At 36.8% G+C, this 23608-nt stretch overlaps 1 protein-coding gene across 1 annotated transcript in view; it reads left to right on the top strand.

Moving 5' to 3' along the window:
- Positions 1-9615, top strand: part of LOC111503873 (sodium channel protein 60E) — a 331231-nt gene extending 321616 nt beyond the window's left edge. The window contains exons 27-30 of the mRNA XM_074186486.1: positions 234-453; positions 669-808; positions 3527-3831; positions 7353-9615. Coding sequence (XP_074042587.1) covers positions 234-453; positions 669-808; positions 3527-3831; positions 7353-7900 — 1213 coding nt within the window. The 3' untranslated portion in view covers positions 7901-9615. The remainder of the gene's footprint in view (positions 1-233; positions 454-668; positions 809-3526; positions 3832-7352) is intronic.
- Positions 9616-23608: the final 13993 nt, after the last annotated feature.

Genomic DNA, 23608 nt, shown 5'->3' with positions numbered 1-23608 from the left:
GTTGTCAATCGTTCAAATAACCGCTTCATAATATCCAGTTTCGAAATTACAAATGTTTGATTAACCTTGATTAGAGAACATATTTAGGGTTGAATAACCATTTACGATGTGGTACATAAAAACTAACAGGAACTACGATATGACTCGACACAGCCTACGGTCTGGAATACCTTGCTTATAATCTTATGCATTCTTGAGATCAACAGCATTTATCAGCATCGATTTCTTTCAAGGTACGATCCTCACGCCACTCAGTTCATCCGATTTACCCAGCTCTCAGACTTCATAGCTTCTCTTGATCCTCCACTGGGCATTTCAAAGCCGAACACCGTGGCCTTAGTAAGTTTCAACTTACCGATTGCCCGTGGCAATAAAATCCATTGCCTTGATATCCTCCACGCCCTCGTCAAACATGTATTGGGGCATGTCGAAGAGACTGATAATTTCAGACAGGTACGTATAGTAGGCAATTATTACACAATCAGTAATACACCTATATCTAAAACTTTGGGGGTCGTAGTATTACATAAGGTTTGTCAATCCTTTGAAATTACATAACATTTCATAAACTGCAGTTTGCAAATCGTTATGTCATGGCAAGAAAGAAGTAGTACCATACCCCTTTTTCATCAATTTTGATTTCTTCTATATTTTTCCTATTCTTCCAGCTTCAAGAACAAATGAGCATCAAATTCAAAAAGCAGTTTCCGACAAGGAAGGAGCTGGAAATCGTTTCGTCGACCAGGATATGGAAGAGGCAAGATAAGGCAGCTCGACTCATTCAGAAGGCATATAAAGACTATTTGAAGTAAGTTTTTATATTTGGATAATTCACTTCTCGATTAGGTATCAGTGTCACCCTGATTAATCACCTCATCAATAATGGATTCTACACAATTGCATGTGCAGATGACATAGTTATCTGCAAATTTGTGAACACACTGTGCGATAGAGCGCAGGATGGGCTCAAATTAATAGAAACATGGTGTAAGGAACACTCACTGTTGAGCAATCCCAAGAAGACTCAGGTGGCCCTTTTCACCAGGAAAAGAGGTTTATCGGGCTTTAAAAAATCCCGAAATCCTCAAAAGCAAACTAAACTTCTCTGAAGAGGAGAAATACCTTGATACTATTCTCGACAGGAAGCTAACATGGAACTCTCACCTACAGTGTAGAGCAAAAAGAGCATATGTGGCTTATGAGCATAATGAGCAATGTCGGAGGACCGTGGGACGATGGTCATCTGGATTTACACTGCAATAATAAGTCCTATGTTAACGTACGGAGCCATTGTATGGGGACCGAAAGTTCTACAAGCAACGGCCATCCAAACATTATATCAAATACAGCGACTGGCTTGTTTAAACATCACAGGAGCCATGAAAACAACACCAACCACGGCAATGGAATTAATTACGGGTCTGACCCCTCTGGACCTGTACGTTAAGGAGGTTGCGTTAATGGCCATGTTACGATTGTGCACTGCTGGTGTAAACCTAGAAGTAGGAATGGGTCAATTGAGGCTGAGCCAATGGCGAGAAGCGCTTACCGCGCAACCTCTGCTGCAGGCAACCAGTGATGCAATTGAACTCAGGTTTGTGTTTAATACAAATACAAAATACAAATAATACAGAACACAGATTCAGATGCTACAAATGCAATACGCATATATACAGACGGCTCAAAAACCAAGAAGGTTCAGGATGTGGAGATTACTAAGCCTGAGGATTGAGTGGAGAATGGGAAAAAATTCAAGCGTGGTCCAAACAGAACTGGCTGGTGTCTCAATCGCCACAAAAGAAATAACCAGGAAAGGAATTTTTGGCAAAAACATAACAATCTGCACTGTGTTACCCCAGGGCTAGTACTAGAGTGCCACCAAGATTTAACCAAAGCCTCGGTAGATAATAACATTATCCTCAGGTGGGTTGAACGACACGACAGGAGTAAAGGTAATCACACTGCCGACTCTTTACCCAAGAAAGCGGCTGGACTAAGAATTTTAGGAACCAGTGACACCTGCGGCCTCATGACTTCAACAATTGCGGAACTTTCCAAATGTTACACCCATGCTCAATCCCTAAAGAGATGGGATGGAATCAAAGGATGCAATCTTGCCAGGATCACCCTGGGCGACCCTGGGAAGCTGACGCCGAAGAAATATCTGGCGATGACCAGGAAAAATCTACGCTCAACAGTAGGAGTTTTTACTGGCCATTGTCAACTAAAAAACACCTCCATAATTTGGGGCTAGTGGATACACCTCTATACGAGATGTGTGAACAGGAGGATGAGACTGTCAGGCATGTCCTATGCGAGTGCCCGGAGTTATTGTCAATAAGAGAGTGTGTGTTCGGCGAGTCTTGGCCTACATCTGCCGATATAAAGGAGATATCTCCCAGTGACCTGTCCACCTTCCTGGAAAGGACAGGATGGACGATGACCTAGGAGGACAACTCTTCGGGAGGATGTACAATGGGTCACATGTGGCCTAAGTGCTGTGGTCTTACACTCGCCCTTCCTACTCTACAGATACAGATCAGTGTCATTATTTTTCGGGTTTGAAGGCCACCGATTTTTGCAATTTTTTCTTGACGTTTCGCATGCGCGAGTGGCTAGCTTTTTCAGAGGTTACCTCCGATGATTAAATATAACGGTTGCGTAAAGCATGTTCATGTTCACTCGGGTATTTATGTGAACCAGAGCATCTCGAGGAAGAACTGGATCGTCTTCAAGCGAACCTGAGATCGAATGAATACAGTATCCGAGATCAGCAAGGTCATGAAAGCAAATTCCACGGTTCCAAATGGAGAGGAGGCTCAGATGTTTGCACGTGCGTATGTCCCATATATCCCTAGGCTCACAGACAGAATTGGAAAACTCTTGGGGAAACACAACATTAAAACGGGTTTCAAACCCACCAAGAAGGTACAACAAAGTCTTAAGTCGGCTAAAGACAAGAGAGACCCACTGTCAACAGCAAATGTATATCGCATACGGTGCACTTGTGGCAAGGTATACATCAGAACCACTAAAAGATCCATGGGAACAAGGCTGAAGGAGCACGAAAGAAACTGCAGACTAGGCCAAACAAACAATGGGGCTGTGTCAGAACATGCACTCAGTGAAGGAAACCACAGGATTCTGTTTCAAAACACGAAACTCATGGCACCCAATCAGGAATACCATAGCTGACTGGTTCAGGAGGCAATAGAGATACACAAACACACGGAGAATCTCAACAGAAAAGAAGAAGCTTGGAACCTCAACCGAATATGGAATCCCATTCTGATAAGAAACTTGACGTATCAACAGTTTCAGTTGATACGTCAAGAAGAGTACTTCGACCACGCCACTGAAGATGACTGCCTCAGTTGCTGTTGAAAGGTTCGGAAATTGTAACCAAAAAGGAACACGGCAAAAACCCGAAAACCAACCAAAACAGAAACCTATTCATTACAAAATTCACATCATATTTGATAGAGCTCTAGTTGAAGCTCTAGAGTTTCATTTTGCTTCATTTCAGGCGTAAGAAAGAGAGAGAACGAGAAGCCGAAGAGATAGACGAGACGACGCAAACTTCATCGCCGGGAGGCGGTTGGCAGGGCCGGCTGTCAGCTTTCTTGCACGTACATCGAGGGAGTCGCGCGTCTTCTCGCAAATCCTCGAGGGCGTCCGACGCGAGCGACCTCAGCGAACTCGGCGGCCCTTGGCTGAATCTGCCGCTGCTGTTGCTCTCCAGCGCCACCAACATGTCCCCGGAGGAGTTGGATTTGACGCGCGACGCCGCCGATGTCAGCATCAAAGTCAGCGAAGCGAGTCCGGAGGCTGGTGAGTACTTACGTGAATTTTGAGGGTTCAGTTCGAAAGTTGAATTATAAAAAAATATGTTTGAACTTCTACAAGAAGTTTTGAATGGATTTTTAGAGTATGTAGTGAATCTACTTGGATAATATTTCCCCTTGAGGTCACCATCTGATCGTACACCATCTGATTTTTTCCTTTCTAGTTTTAATGCTGATTTTATGACTACTCTCAGAGATTCTTGATAATTATAAAAATGTATGTCCTTTCTATAATGTTTTCTTTTATTTATACAGTAACTACGTTTTATGTACATTTTTGTTTCATTTGGGGTCAGCCAAAGAATTTTGAGAAGAGTCTTCACTACTTTGTTCTGAATTATACAGTGCATTTCTTTAATTTCCCCCCCTTTTATTTTCTGAACGGGTCAACTCAAAAAATTGAAATTTGGGATAATGAAATGAATGCATGAATACTTTATTTTCAAGTAAAATTAACAGATAAAACTTTCAAGATGGCGACTGGACGCCATCTGCAAACAAATTAAATTGAAAGGGGGGTCTTGTGACACATAATTTTGAAGCTCCTGACAAATGCTTCACAATGTCAATATCTTCAACTACTACAAAATGGCGGAACTTTTAATAATTGCCTGAATACATTAACATTTAACTACATAATATGAGGTAATAAGTTTGAGGTCAGTTCAGAAGATGCTCGAAATGGTTGCCTTGAACTTCTTGAGATATGAACAGCCTATACGATATTTCACGCCGAACATTTCCGAACACAGTAAAGTCAATATCTCTACAAATATTCAGATTCAGTTTCGTACACCTTTTGCTTCAAATAGCCCCATAAAAAATTCCAAAGGTGTCAAATCTGGCGAGTGAGCTGGTCATTCTGTAGGACCTCGACGGTCAATCCAACGATCGGGAAAAGTAGTATCCAAATAGTTTCTTACTTGTCTGGAGTAATGTTGTGGTGCTCCATCTTGTTGGAATACAATATCCATATCGAATTCATTAGGATTCGCTTCGACGATTTCAGTGATGAGAGGGTCAACAGTAGTTTCCAGGATATTCAAATAGAGTTCCCCTTTTAAATTTTGATCAATAAATAGAGGTCCCACAATATGGTTTCCCAATATTCCTGCCCAAACGTTAATTTTTTCTGGATATTGGGTATGTGTTTCCCGGGAAATTGAGGGTTGGTGTCACTCCAATAACGGCAATTTTGTCTGTGAACATTGCCGTTTAAAAAAATTCACATTAGTCACTGAAACAAACATTGTGGAGATAGGTAGGATGTCTTGCAATGGTTTCCGTCATGATTTCGCAGAATTATGTTCTTCGATCAGGGTCATCTTCAATAAATTGGTGTGTAGTCTCCACACAGTAAAAGGAGACACCTCACAAACATTTGCGACGGAATAAGTAGACTGTTCAGGATTTACTACCATTTCACCAATTATTTGCACTTGCTGTTCTTCCAGAATGGACGGATGACCTGGGCGCTTTTTGTTATGTACACTACCGGTAGTTGTGAATTTGGATACAAGTTTCCTCAAATATTTTCTACAGATAGGATCATTCAGAAAACGTTCATTGAAAATCCTTTCGGTATCGTGAAAGTTACGCGTCGCACCGTGAATAAAAATCGCTTCAATTTTTCCTTCCAATGGACGAGAATCGACCATTTTAGAGATTGTTGACATGGTACCTTTCTACTAGTAAAACCGAAAACTAAATAAGAATATTTTGTCAATTTCACTTCAAAATAAAGCATTCATGCATTAATTTCATTATTTCAAATTTAAATTTTTTGAGTTGATCCGTTCAAAAAATAAAAGAGGGGGACATTAAAGAAATGCACTGTATACACTGTTTTTTCAATCCTCATGGTATATTGATAAATTAAATTTGACTTGACCATTCCTCAAAACATGAATTATTTTCAATTAAAGTGAGATGCGAATGAGATCTTTGATTTTTCCGATATTTTTATGGTTATATTATCTGATAGCCCAGATAGCGAAATGTATTCTGAGGTATTTTAGTAGATGAACTATGCCAGTTCTATTACACCGGAAATTCAACTAACGGAAGCAATGAAGTACATTGTTTTTCGTGCGTTTTCGACCAACTGCGCCACGAAAGCGCTATACGAAAAGCGTTACGAAAAAAAACGATCATTTTTTCCGTGTAACGGTTTTTCGTATAACGCTTTCGCGTAACTTTTTTCGCGTAACGCTTTTCGTGTAGCGCTTTCGTGGCGCAGTTGGTCAAATATGTGACGGTTACGCACGAAAACGCACGAAAAACGGTCGAAAACGCACGAAAAACGACGTACTTCATTGCTTCTGTTAGTTGAATTTCCGGTGTAATAGAACCGGCATAGTTCATCTACTTATTTTCATTTTTAAATTTTCAGTAATTCACAAAATATTCATTGACTATTTCCCATGTATCCATGTATCCATGAAAAATAATGTAATAATTTCAACAGATAATCAGTTTTTTTTTTTCAACTGATGAATTTTCATTGATTACTTCTCATATTTTTCCATTATTCATCTTGCTTTTTGGATTTTTTAAGATATTCAGATTTGAGGATGACACATTCACTACGGCCTACCATTCCGAAATTTGTTCTCTCTAATACAGAGGTATCAAACTCAATTTTGCAGAGGGCCATATATTACATTTAGAATGTGTAGGCGGGCCAGATTTGTATAAAAAAATGTATTGAATTATAACATTTCATTTATTTAATTATATAGTATATAATATACGATTGTTAAAAATCATATCAAAGTTATAAAAGAGGGTAATTATTTTGAGCTCGAGGATCCAGATATCTGACTTCTCAGAAGTTGAGAATATTGATCCAATTTTTTTGATTCACTGTGCCAAATGATTTCAAATGACATTATGCCAAAATCGTAACAATTATGGAACTCGACACAACGATTATGGATATCGCACGCGCACAACACAAATAAATGCGCACAATACCTTCACAATCACTAGACTTTACAATCACTACTTTGCATCAAAACTAGACTCCTTCTCCGACCGTATCGCTTCGATTGCTCGACTCAACAGACTCACGTCGCGCAGACGCACTCCTTTTATATCGAGGAAGATTCTGGTCTAGACTCGAATCCCGTGGAAGATTCTATTGTTCTCAACAAAAATAACAAGAGTATTTCCACTTGTTGCTAAGAGATGGCGTTACTCTCTACGATTGTGATGTCTACTAGAACTGAATAGGTACCTAACACTCTCTCGCTTGTCTAAGCACGCGCTTTTTTCTGTGACACATCGCGATCGCGGGCCGTAGTCGTATCTTTGATACGACTGCTTCAATACATTCATCATTTACTTCATTTTTATAATTTTGTGAGTTTTATTGTACATATTTGTTTCATTTTTTATACGCTTTCACTTCTCCCATCAACTTGTTAATTATTGATTTATTCGACAATTTTTCCTAGAATTGTTATTGTGAAAATTGTAAAAACCAACATCTTTCACTCTTTACAGCTACCACCCCCGTTACTCCTACGCCTCAAAGTCAGCCACGCAGGCGCAGCATCTACAACTTCCCCTTCTTCTTGCGGCAAGACGCCGTCGAGAACCCCGACGAGAAATCTTCGCCATTGCTCGGCCGCAAAGACGCCAAAACCCCCAGTACCCCACAGAGCCTCCATCCGGGTACTTCGGACGATGCGAAACCCAAAAGAGGCAGCATAATACGAAGGAAGCGCGTCGGGTCCGTCAAAGCTCGGCCAACGTCAGTAGCCCCTTCGGGAGGCTGTCACAGGTCGCAATCGGAGAAATGCAGCAGTACCGATGTTAGCATTCTCGTCACCGAGCCTTCCCCCGAGAACAACTTGACACGCCCTCCTCTGAATAGACAGAACAGTGAAGCGACTGTTGTGCAAGTTTTAGTTCATAGAGAAAGCGAAGAGTACAATAACGAAGAAGAAGAGGAACTCAGAGTGCCTCCGGCGGCGGAGAGTGTTTCTGCCCCAAGCGATGTTTCGACTGATGTAGTTATAGACTTAAACGGTAGGGAATCGACTAGCTGATCCTAGGAGAATGGGCTGTAATATAATCACGATTAAGCTAAGTAGGGAACTAGAGCATATTGTATCGATCAGATTCAATCTAAGACAATCAGTAGGGATATCGGTAGTCTTTGGGTCAGGTCACTTTTGTTGGGCTGATTACAAGTTCCTAATTATCTCGAATAGTTTTCCGTAGAAGACAAGTAGGTCTTCTGCTCTGTTGATATTTTGTCTGAGGAAAGACCAATCAAGTCTTTCTCTTTTCCAATTTCTTTATCGTTGTTATCTTCAAGTGGAATAGATTGGTAGGAATAGAAACTTTTTTTCATTAGGAATAAAAAACTCTTTTCTATTATAAACAAAAGAAGTCAATTTTACCATGAGGAGCATTTTTGGGTCCAAATTGACTAATATTCGAGGCTAAACTAGAGAATAAAATAGCTTCAGCTTTTAGATCATTGAAGAAAGGTTCAAAAACAGAATGCTATTCAATAAACAAGTACGGTGATATTTGAAAAAAAAATTTCTAGCAAAGTTTTAGAAAAGTCCAATAATGCTTCATTTCGAAAAAATTTGTATGAATCCGAAAATACATGTTTCTGGTTATAATTGGAAAATAGTGCTACCCTAAAGTGGCTTCTACGGATATTCATTTACCGGATTCATATAAATTTTGTGGTACCTACTTTCTAAAGGTATGAGGAGAGTGGATTGGAAAATTAGGCTAATTCTCGTTTCGGCTTTATCATGAGGATAGTGAATGTACATTATTCTCTGAATATTGGGGAAAGTTTCAGATAAACATATATAATTTATTCATGAAAAAATAATAATAGTAGTTTTCTAAATGATTATAAATATGCATTTGAATATGAGCTTTCTTCAGAATATCTCAAAATGAGACAGAAGAAATGTTGCCTAGAGAAAGATAGAAACAGTCCATTATAACAAAAGTTACAAATTACTTCGAAAGCAACAAATTTATGAATTTTTAACAACATTCTGAGTTCAAAGTCGGAATTCTGATCAAACCTAACATAATCTAACAACAAACCTAACCTTAATGTCACTAATCTAGTCTGATCATATTTCTTATGGTAGGTATGCACAAACACTGTTCTGAGTGAAATCAGGCGGGCCAAGTTGGTCGAACACTTTCTGTGGATAAATGAAGGTGATTGACAATGTTTCATGATGAATTTCACTAGTTCGGACTTCCATTGTCTACTATAAAATGATTTGAAATCCCTGAAACAACTAAAAAAGAATATTTAAAAATGAATAGCTGAAAATAACAATTATATTAAGCAAAAATAAACCTGAAATGAAATAATAGTGAAATAACCTACAAGTAAAAATATAACAATTGAATAAATAAAAATAAAGGAATGAAAGAAGAAAATAATAAAGAGTGTAGAGATTCCAAGTCACGTTAGTTCACGACGTTTCGATTGTTAGTATCTACAATCGTCTTCGGGTGATGACTGGACTGATTCCTCCGAGAAATGACTATTTATAGGTCGTTGAAATACTTTCACTTATCCCTGCTTTCCATTTTCCGCTTCACTGATTCCGAGCGAGATGACCGTTTTGGCGGGAGTTGGCCATTTTTTGTTTGATGATGGGTTTCCATATGTTGCGTATTTCTACGCTGGCCTGGCTGAATATGTTGTTGGACAACATGTATGCGGCTTCCTTGAATTTTCTCCTAAACCAATGTTCCTCTCTGTGCAAGATCTCAGCTTGCACAGAGAGGAACATTGGTTTAGTAGAAAATTCAAGGAAGCCGCATACATGTTGTCCAACAACGTATTCAGCCAGGCCAGCGTAGAAATACGCAACTTATGGAAACCCATCATCAAACAAAAAATGGCCAACTCCCGCCAGAACGGTCATCTCGCTCGGAATCAGTGAAGCGGAAAATGGAAAGCAGGGATAAGTGAAAGTATTTCAACGACCTATAAATAGTCATCTCTCGGAGGAATCAGTCCAGTCATCACCCGAAGACGATTGTAGATACTAACAATCGAAACGTCGTGAACTAACGTGACTTGGAATCTCTACACTTTTTATTATTTTCTTCTTTCATTCCTTTATTTTTATTTATTCAATTGTTATATTTTTACTTGTAGGTTATTTCACTTTTATTTCATTTCAGGTTTATTTTTGCTTAATATAATTGTTATTTTCAGTTATTCATTTTTAAATATTCTTTTTTAGTTGTTTCAGGGATTTCAAATCTTTTATAGTAAACAATGGAAGTCCGAACTAGTGAAATTCACTTTCTGTGGAAGTATACAGGGATATTCAAATTCGTTTCTGTACATGGGGATCTCGTAAACGATAAGAGATAGAGTGTCGGTTAAATTGTGGCAAAGTTGTGTATTTTAGAGACCTATTCAATGATGTAAAAAAATCGAATAAAGCTCTCTTGGTTCTGAAGATATACAGGAAAAACCAAAAAATCCCAAATTATTTTTTTGACTATATCTTCTTTATTCACAGACATTTTGAAAATCTGTCCACATTTTGCTATTGGTACTTGATGTGGGCTCTCAGAATATATCCATGAATCTTTTATACAGGGTGTCATCTGACTTGGGCCACCCCCATCTTTGAATTTTTAAATACGTACCTGTATTTTTGTTGTAGTTTTTGGATCGTAGACGCTCACTTCATATTGAGAAATTAAATTCAATTTCATATTTCAGGATGTTTCGGTAATATTCGATTATATTTGTGTGAATTATTCCCTTTTAAATTATGGCCTTGGAAATTGGTTGACTGAGTTGAATAAAAACATAATAGCAACTTTCACGTCTCCCTATGTATCGTAGAGTTTTTCGATTATTTTTTCATTTTTAGGTAGGTACCTATTCATATTTTTTCCATTGCTCTGAGCGTTTTCTACAAAGAACCTCGAATAAGAAAACCTTTTATGATTATTTGAAACATACCTAAATCAAAAAAATATTATATGTGTTTTAATAAGCAGAAAAAGAAATGATAGCAATAATAACATCCGAAACGAACACTATAATTGTAATGAAAATTGAAATTAAGTTATTTATTTAGGTACCCAAAAAAATTATTGGCGCAATAAATGTTCGAATTAGAGTCCTTCCATTTCGAGACATTTTTAAACTCGGTTTTTCATATTATTTATTGCCCTTAATACACTTTTTTGCTGCATTATTGCGGAATCATTCAAAATCCTCAATCTCGAGTCTTCCACATTTTCTATCTCTCTGCCAGCGTAAATCCTATTTTTCAATGTCCCCCATAGAAAATATTCCAAAATAGTAAGATCTGGTGATCTTGCAGACCATCTTATTGTCCCATTATTTGTCTCGAAATGGAAGAACTCCAATTCAAACATGTATTGCACAATTAATTTTTTTGTTTATATAAATTACTTACTTGATTTCAATTTTCATTATAATTATAGTGTTCGTTTCGAATGTTATTGTTGCTACCATTTTTTTTCTGCTCATAAAAACACATATAATATATTTTTGTTGCAGATGTTTCAGATAATGATAAAAGGTTTTCTTATTCGAAGTTCATTGTAGAAAACGCTCAGAGCAATGGAAAAAATATGAATAGGTACCTAAAAATGAAAAAAAAAAAACTCTCGAAAAACTCTACGATACAAAGGGAGACGTGAAAGTTGCTATTACGTTTTTATTCAACCCAGTTAACCAATTTCCAGGGCCGTAATTTAAAAGAGAATAATTCACACAATTATAATCGAATATTACCGAAAAATCCCATAATATAAAATTGAATTTAATTTCTCAGTATGAAATGAACCTCTACGATCCAAAAACTACAACAAAAATACAAGTCCGTATTCAAAAATGCAAAGATGGGGGTGGCCTAAGTCAGATGACACCCTGTATAAAAGATTCATGGATATATTCTGAGAGCCCACATCAAGAACCAATAGCAAAATGTGGACAGATTTTCAATATGTCTGTGAATAAAGAAGATATAGCCAAAAAAATAATTTGGGATTTTTTTGTTTTTCCTGTATATTTTTAGAACCAAAAGAGTTATATTCGATTTCTTCACATCATTGAATAGGTCTCTGAAATACGCAACTTTGCTATAATTCAACGGACACTCTATCTCTTATCGTTTACGAGATCCCCATGTACAGAAACGAATTTGAATACCCTGTATATAGAAAGTATCCTCCGATGCTCAGGGTGTGTTTCAAGGCAATGTTTGGATCTCCAATCAGACGGATAGCTTTTTAATTCTGCTTTCCCTTCACGGGGTTTTAAACTCACCACGCTTCAAAGGCGCCTGCAAATGACAGCAATGGACAATTCAAGAGATGATGGAACAGAAAACACTTTCGTTGAGCTCGGCACGCTGAATGCGACAGGTAAAGAACTTTTCTAAACTTGGTAACAACTAACGGTTGATCTACTTATTGTTAGTCCCAGAATGATTAAGACCAAGTTACAAAGAAGATCCCTGGTGTGATCACTTGGACTCCTTCCCCATGTGAAATATTTTGTCAAAAACGCTAGACCTACGGCAATTTTCATTTTTCTTTTCATCTTTCTTCTTTGGTCTTCGCTTCCTCTAAGGCACTCTTGATTAAGAACCAATGAATTTGGAAATAAATTGATGTTAGTTGAGTTGGTCCATAAATTTAAAATCTGAACAAAACACCCGCGACAGATTTCGATTCTTGCCCCATCTATCGTAGTTATACAAAGTTGGGGCAATCTCATTTCTCGCGTCGAGAGTTTTTGTCAAAACAAAATGCGAATCGGTAAAAACACCAGGTTTTCTATACATCTTCCTTAAGACACCAGACTGATTGATCATCTTCGTTTAAATCAGGTTGTAGACAGGCTCCCTTACAAAGTGTGTTCCTCAAGGGAACGAATGTTTCAAGACTGGGAGTGATTGGTTGCAGAATAAAGATTCATGACCTCTACGCCACCCTGGCCTTGTGCACCCCTTCCTGACTGGGGTGTTTGATAAACAAACTGTTAACTTTTTGCGGACGGTATGGGGCCTTTACTTAACAAAAAGTGGGTCTTCTGAATCTGGAGGGGTCGTCTATAGCATAATCTACAGCTTACCCAACTAATGGGTTTTCATGAGATTCTGCTGACTCGAAAACTCTCTTATTCCACAACTGGATGGACTGCTGTATAGTCTATAGCTTCAAATCTCTGTGGGTTGCTTCATTCAGCACGAACCATGGAGCATTCACCAGCATCCGTAGTATATTATTTCGCAATATTTCCAAAATGGAAAGATTAGTCGGGGCGGTTTGTCCCCGAGAGCCTGAAGCATACATGATGATATGCATGAACATGGTGTTGTACAGTAAAACCTTCTTCTTAGGGTCGAGCTTCGAATTACGGTTGATAAGAGGATGGAGCCTGACTATGCTCTTGGTCGTCATGGCGTGGTGTTTCCAGGTGAGACCATGATCTATCATAAGACCCAAGTGCTTGACTCGGGAACGCCATTCGATCTACCTGCCTGAGATCGTTACCTTCGTGTTCGGAGAAACGTTACGTCTCCCTAAATCTATCGCTTGGGTTTTTTTCTGGCTTCACTCGGATCTTCCAGTCAAGGTATCAGTATTCGAGGTCGTCCAATGCCCGTTGCATGTAGCCGACCACCAACTCACGACCCACGGAAGAGGCGAAGAGAGCCGTATCATCGGCATAAAGAGAAACCTCAACGTGGTCGAACCTGGAGAAGTCTCTCACGTAGAGGCTGTAGATTAGTGGAGACAGCACAGCTTCCTCAGGCACTCCAGCTAGGATTTCCCTGGGGGTTCTTTCGACTCGGACTTGAAATGTTCAACCTTTCAGAAAGAACCTAATCAACCGGACAGGCCAGATGCAGGTCGAAAGCGAGAATTTTGTGTAGAAGGCATTCATGCCAGACTTTCTGTCTAGGACAAGATGGACTGTCTTCCTGTTGTTTGGGTTAAAGATGGAGTTCTCGACAAGTCTCAGGGCCTACAGTTCGGTGGAGTGTGCTTCCTGAAGCCGTGTGCTTCGTCAGCAGAACATTTTGATCTTCAACTTCTTCTGTCAGCCTTTGGACGGTAATTCTGGTGAAACAGCGGGTTCTGGCCCTTTTTCGGGATCATGCTGAACACGGAGTGCTTCAATCTTCGGGAATATCAAGTCTCTTAGTGAAGTAACATTAGGGGCCCCATCAGTGGCCAACATATGAACTATTAGTTTGACACGGTGGGTCGGTCTAGGACGTAGACAGCTTATATACACTGGTCAACACTATGCAGGAATGCTCCATTACACTGGTCAACGCTATTCAGGAATGGAATCGGTATATCGACTTCATACTCAGAATTTTTATTTTCAACTCAAGATTGTTAAATTACGACGTTTACTTCAATAGAAATGAGGCAAATAAAAAAATCCATAATTCTGGCCTTGAACCTGAACTTTAAACCTTAAGCATAAAGTTTCGTCAATAATCGCATTTTCAACTCAAAATATTATTAAATTCTAAGCTTCTAATCTAATTCCGAAATTAAATTCGAAATTTAGATTTCAATTCAAAATTTGGACATTAAACACGGAATTTCAACTTCAAACTCTGAATTTCGTGATTATTTAGATTTTTAACTGCATTTTTAAATTAATCCATTTGATACTTTTTCAATTGATTTTGAACTCAGGAGCAGTTTTAGATTTTTTTATTTCTTCAGGAATTGTCTTATACAGTGTCATCCCCAAAGTACGCATCATATAGGAAACTTATTTATTGAGGATTTTTTGACAAAAAGTTATTCTTGATAAAAGTTTGTGCATTCTCTAAAACTAAACATGCACCAACAAAATATAGTAAAACACGCGTAATATATGAGGAGCCTTCAAAAATTTGATATCACACAAAAGTAAAGTACCCTCATTTTGGATAATCTCGGGAAATGTTATTTAGGAAAGTTGTTCAGATTTGAAGTCATGACCATCTAAGTGAAGATTCATTTTTTTACCCATTTTTTTTCAATGGGGACTAGAAAAAAATTTTTGCTAAAACGATAAATAGACAGCATCCTGTATACGATGGTTTAATCCAAAACCCTGAAATATTACGAATTATACAACTGTGGTGTTAACCACGGTCAATTTTTTCGAAGAGTAAAATAATTTTCAAGGTTTTTGGTGCAAAGTTATTTTTATTTTTTGTTAACACCGAAAAGCACTCAAAATTATACAGTATTGTAATGGAAACTTAATATTCAAAGCACAAAACATCAAAATGAATTGGGTATTCCGGAATAAACTCATTGATTTTCTGGAGAATTTCTTGTTCAAAATAATTCCCCAAAATAATCTCCAGAAAATCAATGAGTTTGTTCCAAAATACCTATTTTATTTTGATGTTTTGTGATTTAATAATATTGAATATCGAGTTCTCGTTGAAATACTGTATAATTTTGAGTAATTTTCAGTGTTAACAAAAAATAAAAATAACTTTGCACCGAAAACTTTAAAACTTTGAAAATTATTTCACTCTTCAAAAAAATTAACCGTGGTTAACACCATAGTTGTGTAATTCGTATTATTACAGGCTTTCAAAATGAACCGTCGTATACAGGATGCTATCTATTTATCATTTTAGCATTTTTTTTTTCGTAGTCCCCATTAAAAAACATGTAAAAAAATAAAACTTCACTAAGATGGCCATGACTTCAAATCTAGATGTATTTTTCAATGCTGAAAAACTTTTCCAAACAACATTTCCCGAGATTTTTCAAAATGAGAGTACTTTACCCTTGTCTCAAATTCAAATATTTGAAGGCTCCTCGTATATTACGTGTGTTTTACTGTATTTTGTTAGTGCGTGTTCAGTTTTAGGGAATGCACAAACTTTTATCGAGAATACTTTTTTGTCAAAAAACCCTTAATAAATAAGTTTCCCATATAGTGCATACTTTGGGGATGACACTGTATATTATAATTCCATCATGATACATTGATTTCTGTCCAAAATGGAATTTTAAATTACCAACTAACAAACTCAGAAATTACGATTCGTAAAGACCGTTTAACGTAAAAAAAATTCCAAAATTTTTATTTAGAACCTATTGAATATAAAGTCAAAATCCTGAGTTCAAAACTAATTTTCGAAATTGAAAACGAAACTACGATTAAATACGATTTTTTCAAACGGATCCTTTTCTATACTTTCCTGATAAATTGATAAAATTTCGTCGTTCTAAATTATGCGTCATACCAAATAAGTACCACCCTTATGACTCAAGTAAGGAAATGAAAGCAATATATTTTGGTTGGTTTCCAGGTTTCGCCGAGCTCTTTTTTGGTTACAATCTCCAAACGTTTCAACCACGGCAAAACTCGGAAACCAACCAAAACATTGACGCCAGCCTTGAAAGCCTGCATCCCTATAAAAGCAATATAATCATAAGGAATATATATTTGTGACTTTTCAATATATACCTGTACAATCGTAAACTCAGAATAGTCAATCAGATTTTGGAATCTCTAGAAATTTCTCAAAAGGCTTATGCCACTTATCTTACTCTTCCGTGTACAAAAACTGTAATGCTTCTGGACTGGCCTAGTGGTAGTTTTTCACGCGATTTCTCTTTTGTAAAAATTTAAGAATATTACTTCCAATTCATAATCTAAACGAATCTTAAACTATTTGGGTTACCAAACTGTCTTCCCGAGAAATCGGGCGTTTATTGTTTCAGAACAGTTTTTTGGCTACATCAGGAATCTGTTTAAAAAGAATCTGTGTTTCCGTAAACTAGCTGTCGCACCCCTACGAACGACAACCCTCAGAAGTCTAAACTTGTGCGAGCTAAGGATAAACGAGGTCTTACCTTTTAACGTGTGGTTCCTAACACGGTATCACACTTTGAAAGGTATGTTTTTTGGGAGGTATTTGACAAAAAGTGAAACCAGTAACATTTCTGTATCAACTAATGATAATTGAATATGTGATCTCTCAGTGGAATATATCAAACAACATTTTTTTCACTAATTTTGAAAAGTATCAACTCTCAATCCACTTGAAGATGATCACTTAGTGATCGAAACACGTATCGAGGTGTTAAAATAACGGTTGGTGTTGGTAAAAAACTCCAGTAATATTCATTGGAAAGTTAATCACAAGACGTCGCAAATATTCAAAATAATTCCTCAGTCTCACCTTTGTATAAGTTTCTTAAAATCTAAATTTCGACTTTTATGAAGATTTTCTTCATTTCTATTTCTAAGTAATTTATGTTACAAACTGGCTGTTGAGCAGTTGGTAGGTCACTCATGCATTTTTAAGTTGATATACAACTGCCATATTTTTATATCGAATACAAATGTTGCCGTTTCCGTGTATCCCTGGATATAATAATAATGATCCCTAATATACGTATTTTCCCAAGAAACAACTGATGTTTATTAAAGGGGAAATTTGCAATTTAACAAAAACAATGTCACACAATGACATATTTTAAACAGTAAAATGTTTTCGATTTGAAAGAAAACTAATGAAAATGTTTTACAAATGATAAAAATTTTATAATTGAGTGAGAAACTATATAATTTATACAGTGAGCACCATGTGTAACGGATAAATTCATTTTCTACGTTATTAGCAATTTTCAAAAAAACCCTGAAACACGTCGAATTATGTATTGGAAAAAACACACTGTGACATAAATGCAAAAGGGGGTCAAGTGATACCTCATTTTGAAGAGTTTTCAATTTTCTGTACAGCCATATCTTTATTTTTCAATTTCGTGCATGTGTCATAATGAAACAAAAAATTCAAAGTGTTGAAAGGTATCACGTAGGTATTCCATTGAATCCGTCCGCTGTACAATATGCCATGCACCTTCATTTCTTTTTTTTTTGTTTTTACCAACCGTTGTTTGTCAGCCGTGATAGTTGAATAAAAAATTGTATGTTTTCTGTGAACTTGCTGAAGAGAAACAGTTTTGCAGTTGTTGTTTGTGTTTCTTGTTCAGTATTACTTTCAGACAATAGGCTAAAAGTTCTAGCTATGTCTTATTTGACTGAACGTCAAAGAGTAGAAGTGTTAATACCACTAGGATGTGGGGACAAAACTAGAACCCAGAAGAATGTAAGTGAAATGTTCAATAATAAATATCCTGATCATCACATTTCTCAATCTACCGTTAGCAGAATAGAAACGAAATTTCGTGAATTTGGGACTGTCAAAGATATTTCAAAACCAGGCAGATGTGTATTGATTGACGATGGGGGGAAATTTGATACTTTGGTAGACATCGAGGAGAATCCACATAAACCTACCCGACAACTTGCCGCCGATTACGACATAAGTCAAAGTTCGATATTTCATGTTTTTAAAAGTGAAAAGTATCACCCTTATAAATTTCAATTGGTACATGAACTCAACGAAGACGATTCAGATCGCAGAACTGAATTTTGCGAAATAATGGAAGTCAGGTGTCTGCGGGATCCTTCGTTTAAAAAAAGTATATTGTTTCCCGACTTTTTTTAAATGGAACCGTCAACAGACTGACTGTCGATATTGGAGCCGAGATGGAGGCCCACACTCAATATCCCAGAAAATTAAATGTTTGGGCAGGGATTATAAATAATCGCATAATTGGACCATATTTTTTCAACGGAACATTAACCGGTGAACGTTACTTGGAGTTTTTGACTAATTTTTTAGTGCCAACGCTGAAAAGACTTTTTCCAGATAATGATAATCCGAATCAAATAGATAGGAGTATCTGGTATCAGCAAGATGGTGCTCCACCATATTTTACAGCTGACGTTCGTGCATATCTGAATGAAGTGTTTCCCAACAGATGAATTGGTAGACGAGGTGCCATAGAGTGGCCAGCCCGTCTTGACTACTTTTTGTGGGGTTACCTAAAATCCAAAGTATACGTCAATAGACCAAACAATATTGAAAGTTTGCAAATCAGAATTAGAGAAGAAATAGAATGTATCACTCCCGAAACCATTCAAGATGTTGTTGATAACTTTCAGCAACACCTTTCTTATTGTCAAGAAACAAATGGCTGTCAGTTTGAACATTTGATCAGAAAACTTCCATTCGTTACACATTGATTGCTACCGCTTTAATAAATGATTTGGATAACACAATTTATTCAATTGTTTTTTTTGACGCATGCACGAAATTAGAAAATAAAGATATGGTTGTACAGAAAATTGAATACTCTTCAAAATGAGTTATCACTTGACCCCCTTTTGCATTTAAAAAAATTGGAAGGGTGGCTGTCACGTTGAGGGGGGTTAAGGAGGAGGGATTTTTTTAATGTCACAGAGTGTCTTTTTGAATACATAATTCGACGTAATAACGTAGAAAATTAATTTATCCGTTACATATGGTGCTCACTTTATATTAGCAAATATTTCTCAATTTTTATTTGAAACAAACTATCACTTTTAATTTTCTTATTGATAATGGTGAACTACTCGTACTATATTGAAAGAGTCCAGTACAATTTTTTAGCTTATTAAAAGAAAGAATGAAAAAAACACCTCAAAAGTGCTGCTTTGTTTCCTCCTGTTCATGAAAGAGGATATATGCCTCCTCACTCACAAGCGATGTTGGTGAAATTGGGGATACGTGTGAATCGTTGTATTCATTCCACGTGCCACTATAAGGGTGTTTGCAATATGCTGTGTAATGCCCGTTGTAAGTAGTCCCACTGTGATTCGAAAGTGCATATAGATTGTAACGACAAGGAGCCACATTGTCTGCTGCTGAAGAAAAGTCAATTGCAACATTCAATTTACCTATGAATCTTTCCGTTGGAGAGAATCTTTTCAAATGAATTACTAAAATACGGGGAAACTTCTGGATTGACAGGGAGTTTGTGCATTTTCTTCTTTCCTTGCACCTCGAACAGGTTGGTTTTTCATCTCCATCCAGGGTTTCCTCTTTTGTGAGAAATCCAAGCATCGTGACAAACTCAATTGGCCCCTTCTTTGTGGTATAGGGAGAGATAAATCCCAGAAAGGATCGAAGGTTACTGATGAGTATCCACAGTATGTGCACTTCATTGTGTATTTTAATTGACCAACGAAATTATCTACAATCTTAGAATTGTTCATGTTCAAGTATCTCAGCCAGGACTTTTGCGCTCTTCCGCTGTGTTTCAATTTTTCGTCAATCTCCGTTAAGATCGGTTTATGTTTCTCAGTAATTCCATTGAGGTTCTCATGTGAACCTTCTAAAAGATATCGGAGGAAATCCTGGGCGTCTTGATGGGCAGATCCCATGAATCGAGGAGCAAATCTTTGAATCTGACTTTTAAAGTAGGCAGTGTTTATTACTCTATCAGATGAAACTTCTGACCACAAATCTTTGATAACTTCTGCGAACGCTTTGATTAAAATACCTTTCAATATATTTTGTTTTTTTTTTTTGGTTGTTTTTTTATTAAAATGAGCTTGAAAAAGCAATTGAATCAGTTAGTACATATCAAATACAGATATAAAATACAAGTCTATAACAGACACATTCATAAATAACAAGAGGTATTAAAACAATCAAGTGAAAACAAAGCAGTAATGATGTAAAATGGTACAAAACATTCTTTGCTAATGTAGGTAAGAGAAAAACTCATCGATTGTATAGGGGCTAATTTTAAAATCTCAAACGAGTTCAGACGTAGAGATAAACGTGTTTTGGGTATGTGAAAATAATTTCTGATGCGGATATTATATTCATGAAAAGATTGGTTTTAATTTCAATGGATGTACAATAAAACTTAAAGACCAGATAGAGGTAAAATTTTCAATTTTTTAAATAATGTTCTACATGATGATATTCGTAATGCGTTTGCAGTGGTTCTAATATTTCTCTTTTGCGTTACAAAGACATTTTGTGCAGGTGGAGAGTTTACCCAAACAATAATTACATACATAGTTAATTCTTGATTGTATCTGCCCATGGTAATATAAAAGTAGGCCAGAATTCTTTTCAGGTTTCTCTACATTGAGTATTTCAATGAGATCATCGCAGATAATCTTTTGCCAATATTTCATTTTATTTCACTTATTCAAAGATCGTCTGCTTGTTGTGTACAGTGATCATAACTAGAGGAGTTGAGTTGAATATTTTATTTTATCGCAGTGGATGATTGAGAAATTTTGTATTTTCACAAAGATGCAATTCCAAAAAATCCCCTGGGTTTATAGAAATTTTCAGTATGTTGTCGGCGGTCTAGAGATAGAATGTTTAATTGATTTATTTTGAAGAGTTTTCAATGGTTTCAAAACAGATACAAAATACATTTCATATATTTAAGAGAACTCAATTAAGAATTCCGTAAAGTACACCAATTACTGAAAATATTTTTTCCTCAATTCATCAATATGTTCTGAACACGATGAATTTTGTTAAATATATGTCAAAAATTAAATCATAGTTGAATATTCAATTAGTTTGTTTTCAAATGCTTAAGGACATTTCTGGGAATTAAATATTATAGATGAGGAAAATGAAATGGTCAAATACTGAACCAAGTGGCAAGCAATTACCAATTCTTTGCCTTCTAGATTTCAAAAAATTGAAGAATCTACTTCGATACAAAAAAATGGTAACCTGACTAGTTTCACATACAGTATGCTCTTTCAAATAAGTAATTTATTTTATGTATTGAAAACCTGCTGTTCTCATAGGAAAACGCTTTGCACTAGGATAGTAGTTATTAGAATAGCTTAAGCTAACTTGTTATTCCAAAACTTAAAAGAGGGCTGTGCAGTTTTGCATGGACAAGTGTTTTAACATTTATCAGAAGCGACTTCTTATTAAAGCAGCAGGCGAATTTATGTTGAATTTGTACAAAGCTGTAGGTTAAATTCTAAAAGAAGTAGAGTGCCGATGGCATTCAAAGTTTACATAAATATATATTGAAGTTTGAAGTTGAATAGTTGAAGTTGAGAATTTATCATTTTTATTTCCTATTGTTGAAAATATCAATAGATATACAGTTATATTATTAAGGTCAATTACCGTGTAAAATTGATGATATTGTTAATTTATTACATAAATTATTACAAAGAAAATGATGTACTTATACAATCATAAAAGTATTAGAATAGATTATATCAATATCATAATAAAATAGTATTTTCAGTTTCTATTTTCGTTTTCGTCAAACCAGTTGGGAACAAACCTTATTTTGCACTGAAACAATCTTTTCTGGAAATTATTTACAAAATATGGACAAAGCAGCATTACGACACAGGTGAGAAAAGATGTAGCACTAAATGTAGCAGTAACTGAGATAATCAAACAACTGGGGATTATTTAGGGTGTTTCCAAATGGCAGTGAGAAAATGTTAAAAATATTGACAAAATGGTTTAGACTTTCGCGGCTGAGGTTTTCAGTGTCACTATTTTTCGAGTTTGAAATCCGTGGATTTTGGAAATTTCTTCCTGACGTTTCGCCGGCGCAAGTGGCTAGCTTCTTCATAGGTTTAACCATCATGGCTTGCTGTCCGATGACTAAATTTTAGGCTTCGTAAAGCGTATTTATGCCTTGTCAGGTAATCAGTTATATTTGTACCTGTACTTGTACCTGCACTTGTTCCTGCACTTGTACCTGTACTTGAACCTGTACTTGAACCTGTACTTGAACCTGGAACATTAACAATATTGCTGCCTATTGTCATTCTGTTTGTTATTCTCGAATTCCTCAAAATGGGGTTCCATATTCGATTGAGGTTCACCGCTTCTTCTTTTCTGTTGAAATTCCGTACCAGTCCGCGATAGGGCATCCCTGGTTGGGGGGCAATTCTGTGTTTTCAAACAAAATTATGTGGTCTCCTTCACTAAGTGCGTGTTCTGCCACAGCTGACTTGTCCGCTTGGCCTAGTCTGCAGTTCCTTTTATGCTCTTTCAGGCTAGTTCCCATGGATCGTTTGGTGATTCCGATATATACCTTCCAACAAGTGCACGGTATGCGATAGACTCCTGCTGCGACCTGAGGCATTTTCAATGATAAACTGTTCATTTATCCTTAATTGAAACGGATTATTGACTCAACTAGCGGCTCGGAACACAGTTTAGCCAAATAATGTAACACACTGGCATTTCTTGTAATATTAATTTTTGTATTTACTTACTTACGGGACAAACCCCAATTCGGTAAAATACATCAATAAAATACTAGGAACTAATCTCAAACACTAACAATGGTTAGATTCGATAAAACAGAGCAAATCAGGTAGATAAAAAGTTTTGTCCGTTTAAATGACATGTGTTTCTGTGTCTCCATATCTCAATAAACATTTATTCTACGGAAGAACTGGGCTTTACCTCCCATGCGGTTTAAAACATATTGGAAAGGTCAAAAAACTTGAAAAGGAGATTCCCCAAGATTTCGAAGTATCGAGGACCCGACCTTTTTTGGATCGGATCGTCACGTGTAATGAAAATGAGGCCTCTACGACAACAGATGTTCAGGACAATGGTTGGACACCGATTACCCACACAGGCACTTCCCGAAGGCGAAAACCCACTAAAAGAGACAATGGTCACTATATAGTGGTCAGCGGCTGGTGTTATTCACTATAACTTTCTGCAGCTAGTCCAAACCATCATAGCAAATTCCTTTCGTGAGGAAATCGACGAAATTTACCGAAAATTGCGTCAGCAGCACTGGTCACGAGAAGAGGTCCGATCCTCCTCCACGAAAACGCCCGTAAGCACGTT

The sequence above is a fragment of the Leptinotarsa decemlineata genome, unplaced genomic scaffold (assembly GCF_025532065.1).
Source record: "Leptinotarsa decemlineata unplaced genomic scaffold, Ldec_3_MD MMD2_tig00078422_RagTag_RagTag, whole genome shotgun sequence".
In the NCBI taxonomy this organism is placed as follows: domain Eukaryota; kingdom Metazoa; phylum Arthropoda; class Insecta; order Coleoptera; family Chrysomelidae; genus Leptinotarsa; species Leptinotarsa decemlineata.
Note: the sequence above shows the minus strand (reverse complement) of the source record. Positions and strands in the feature narration are given on the sequence as shown.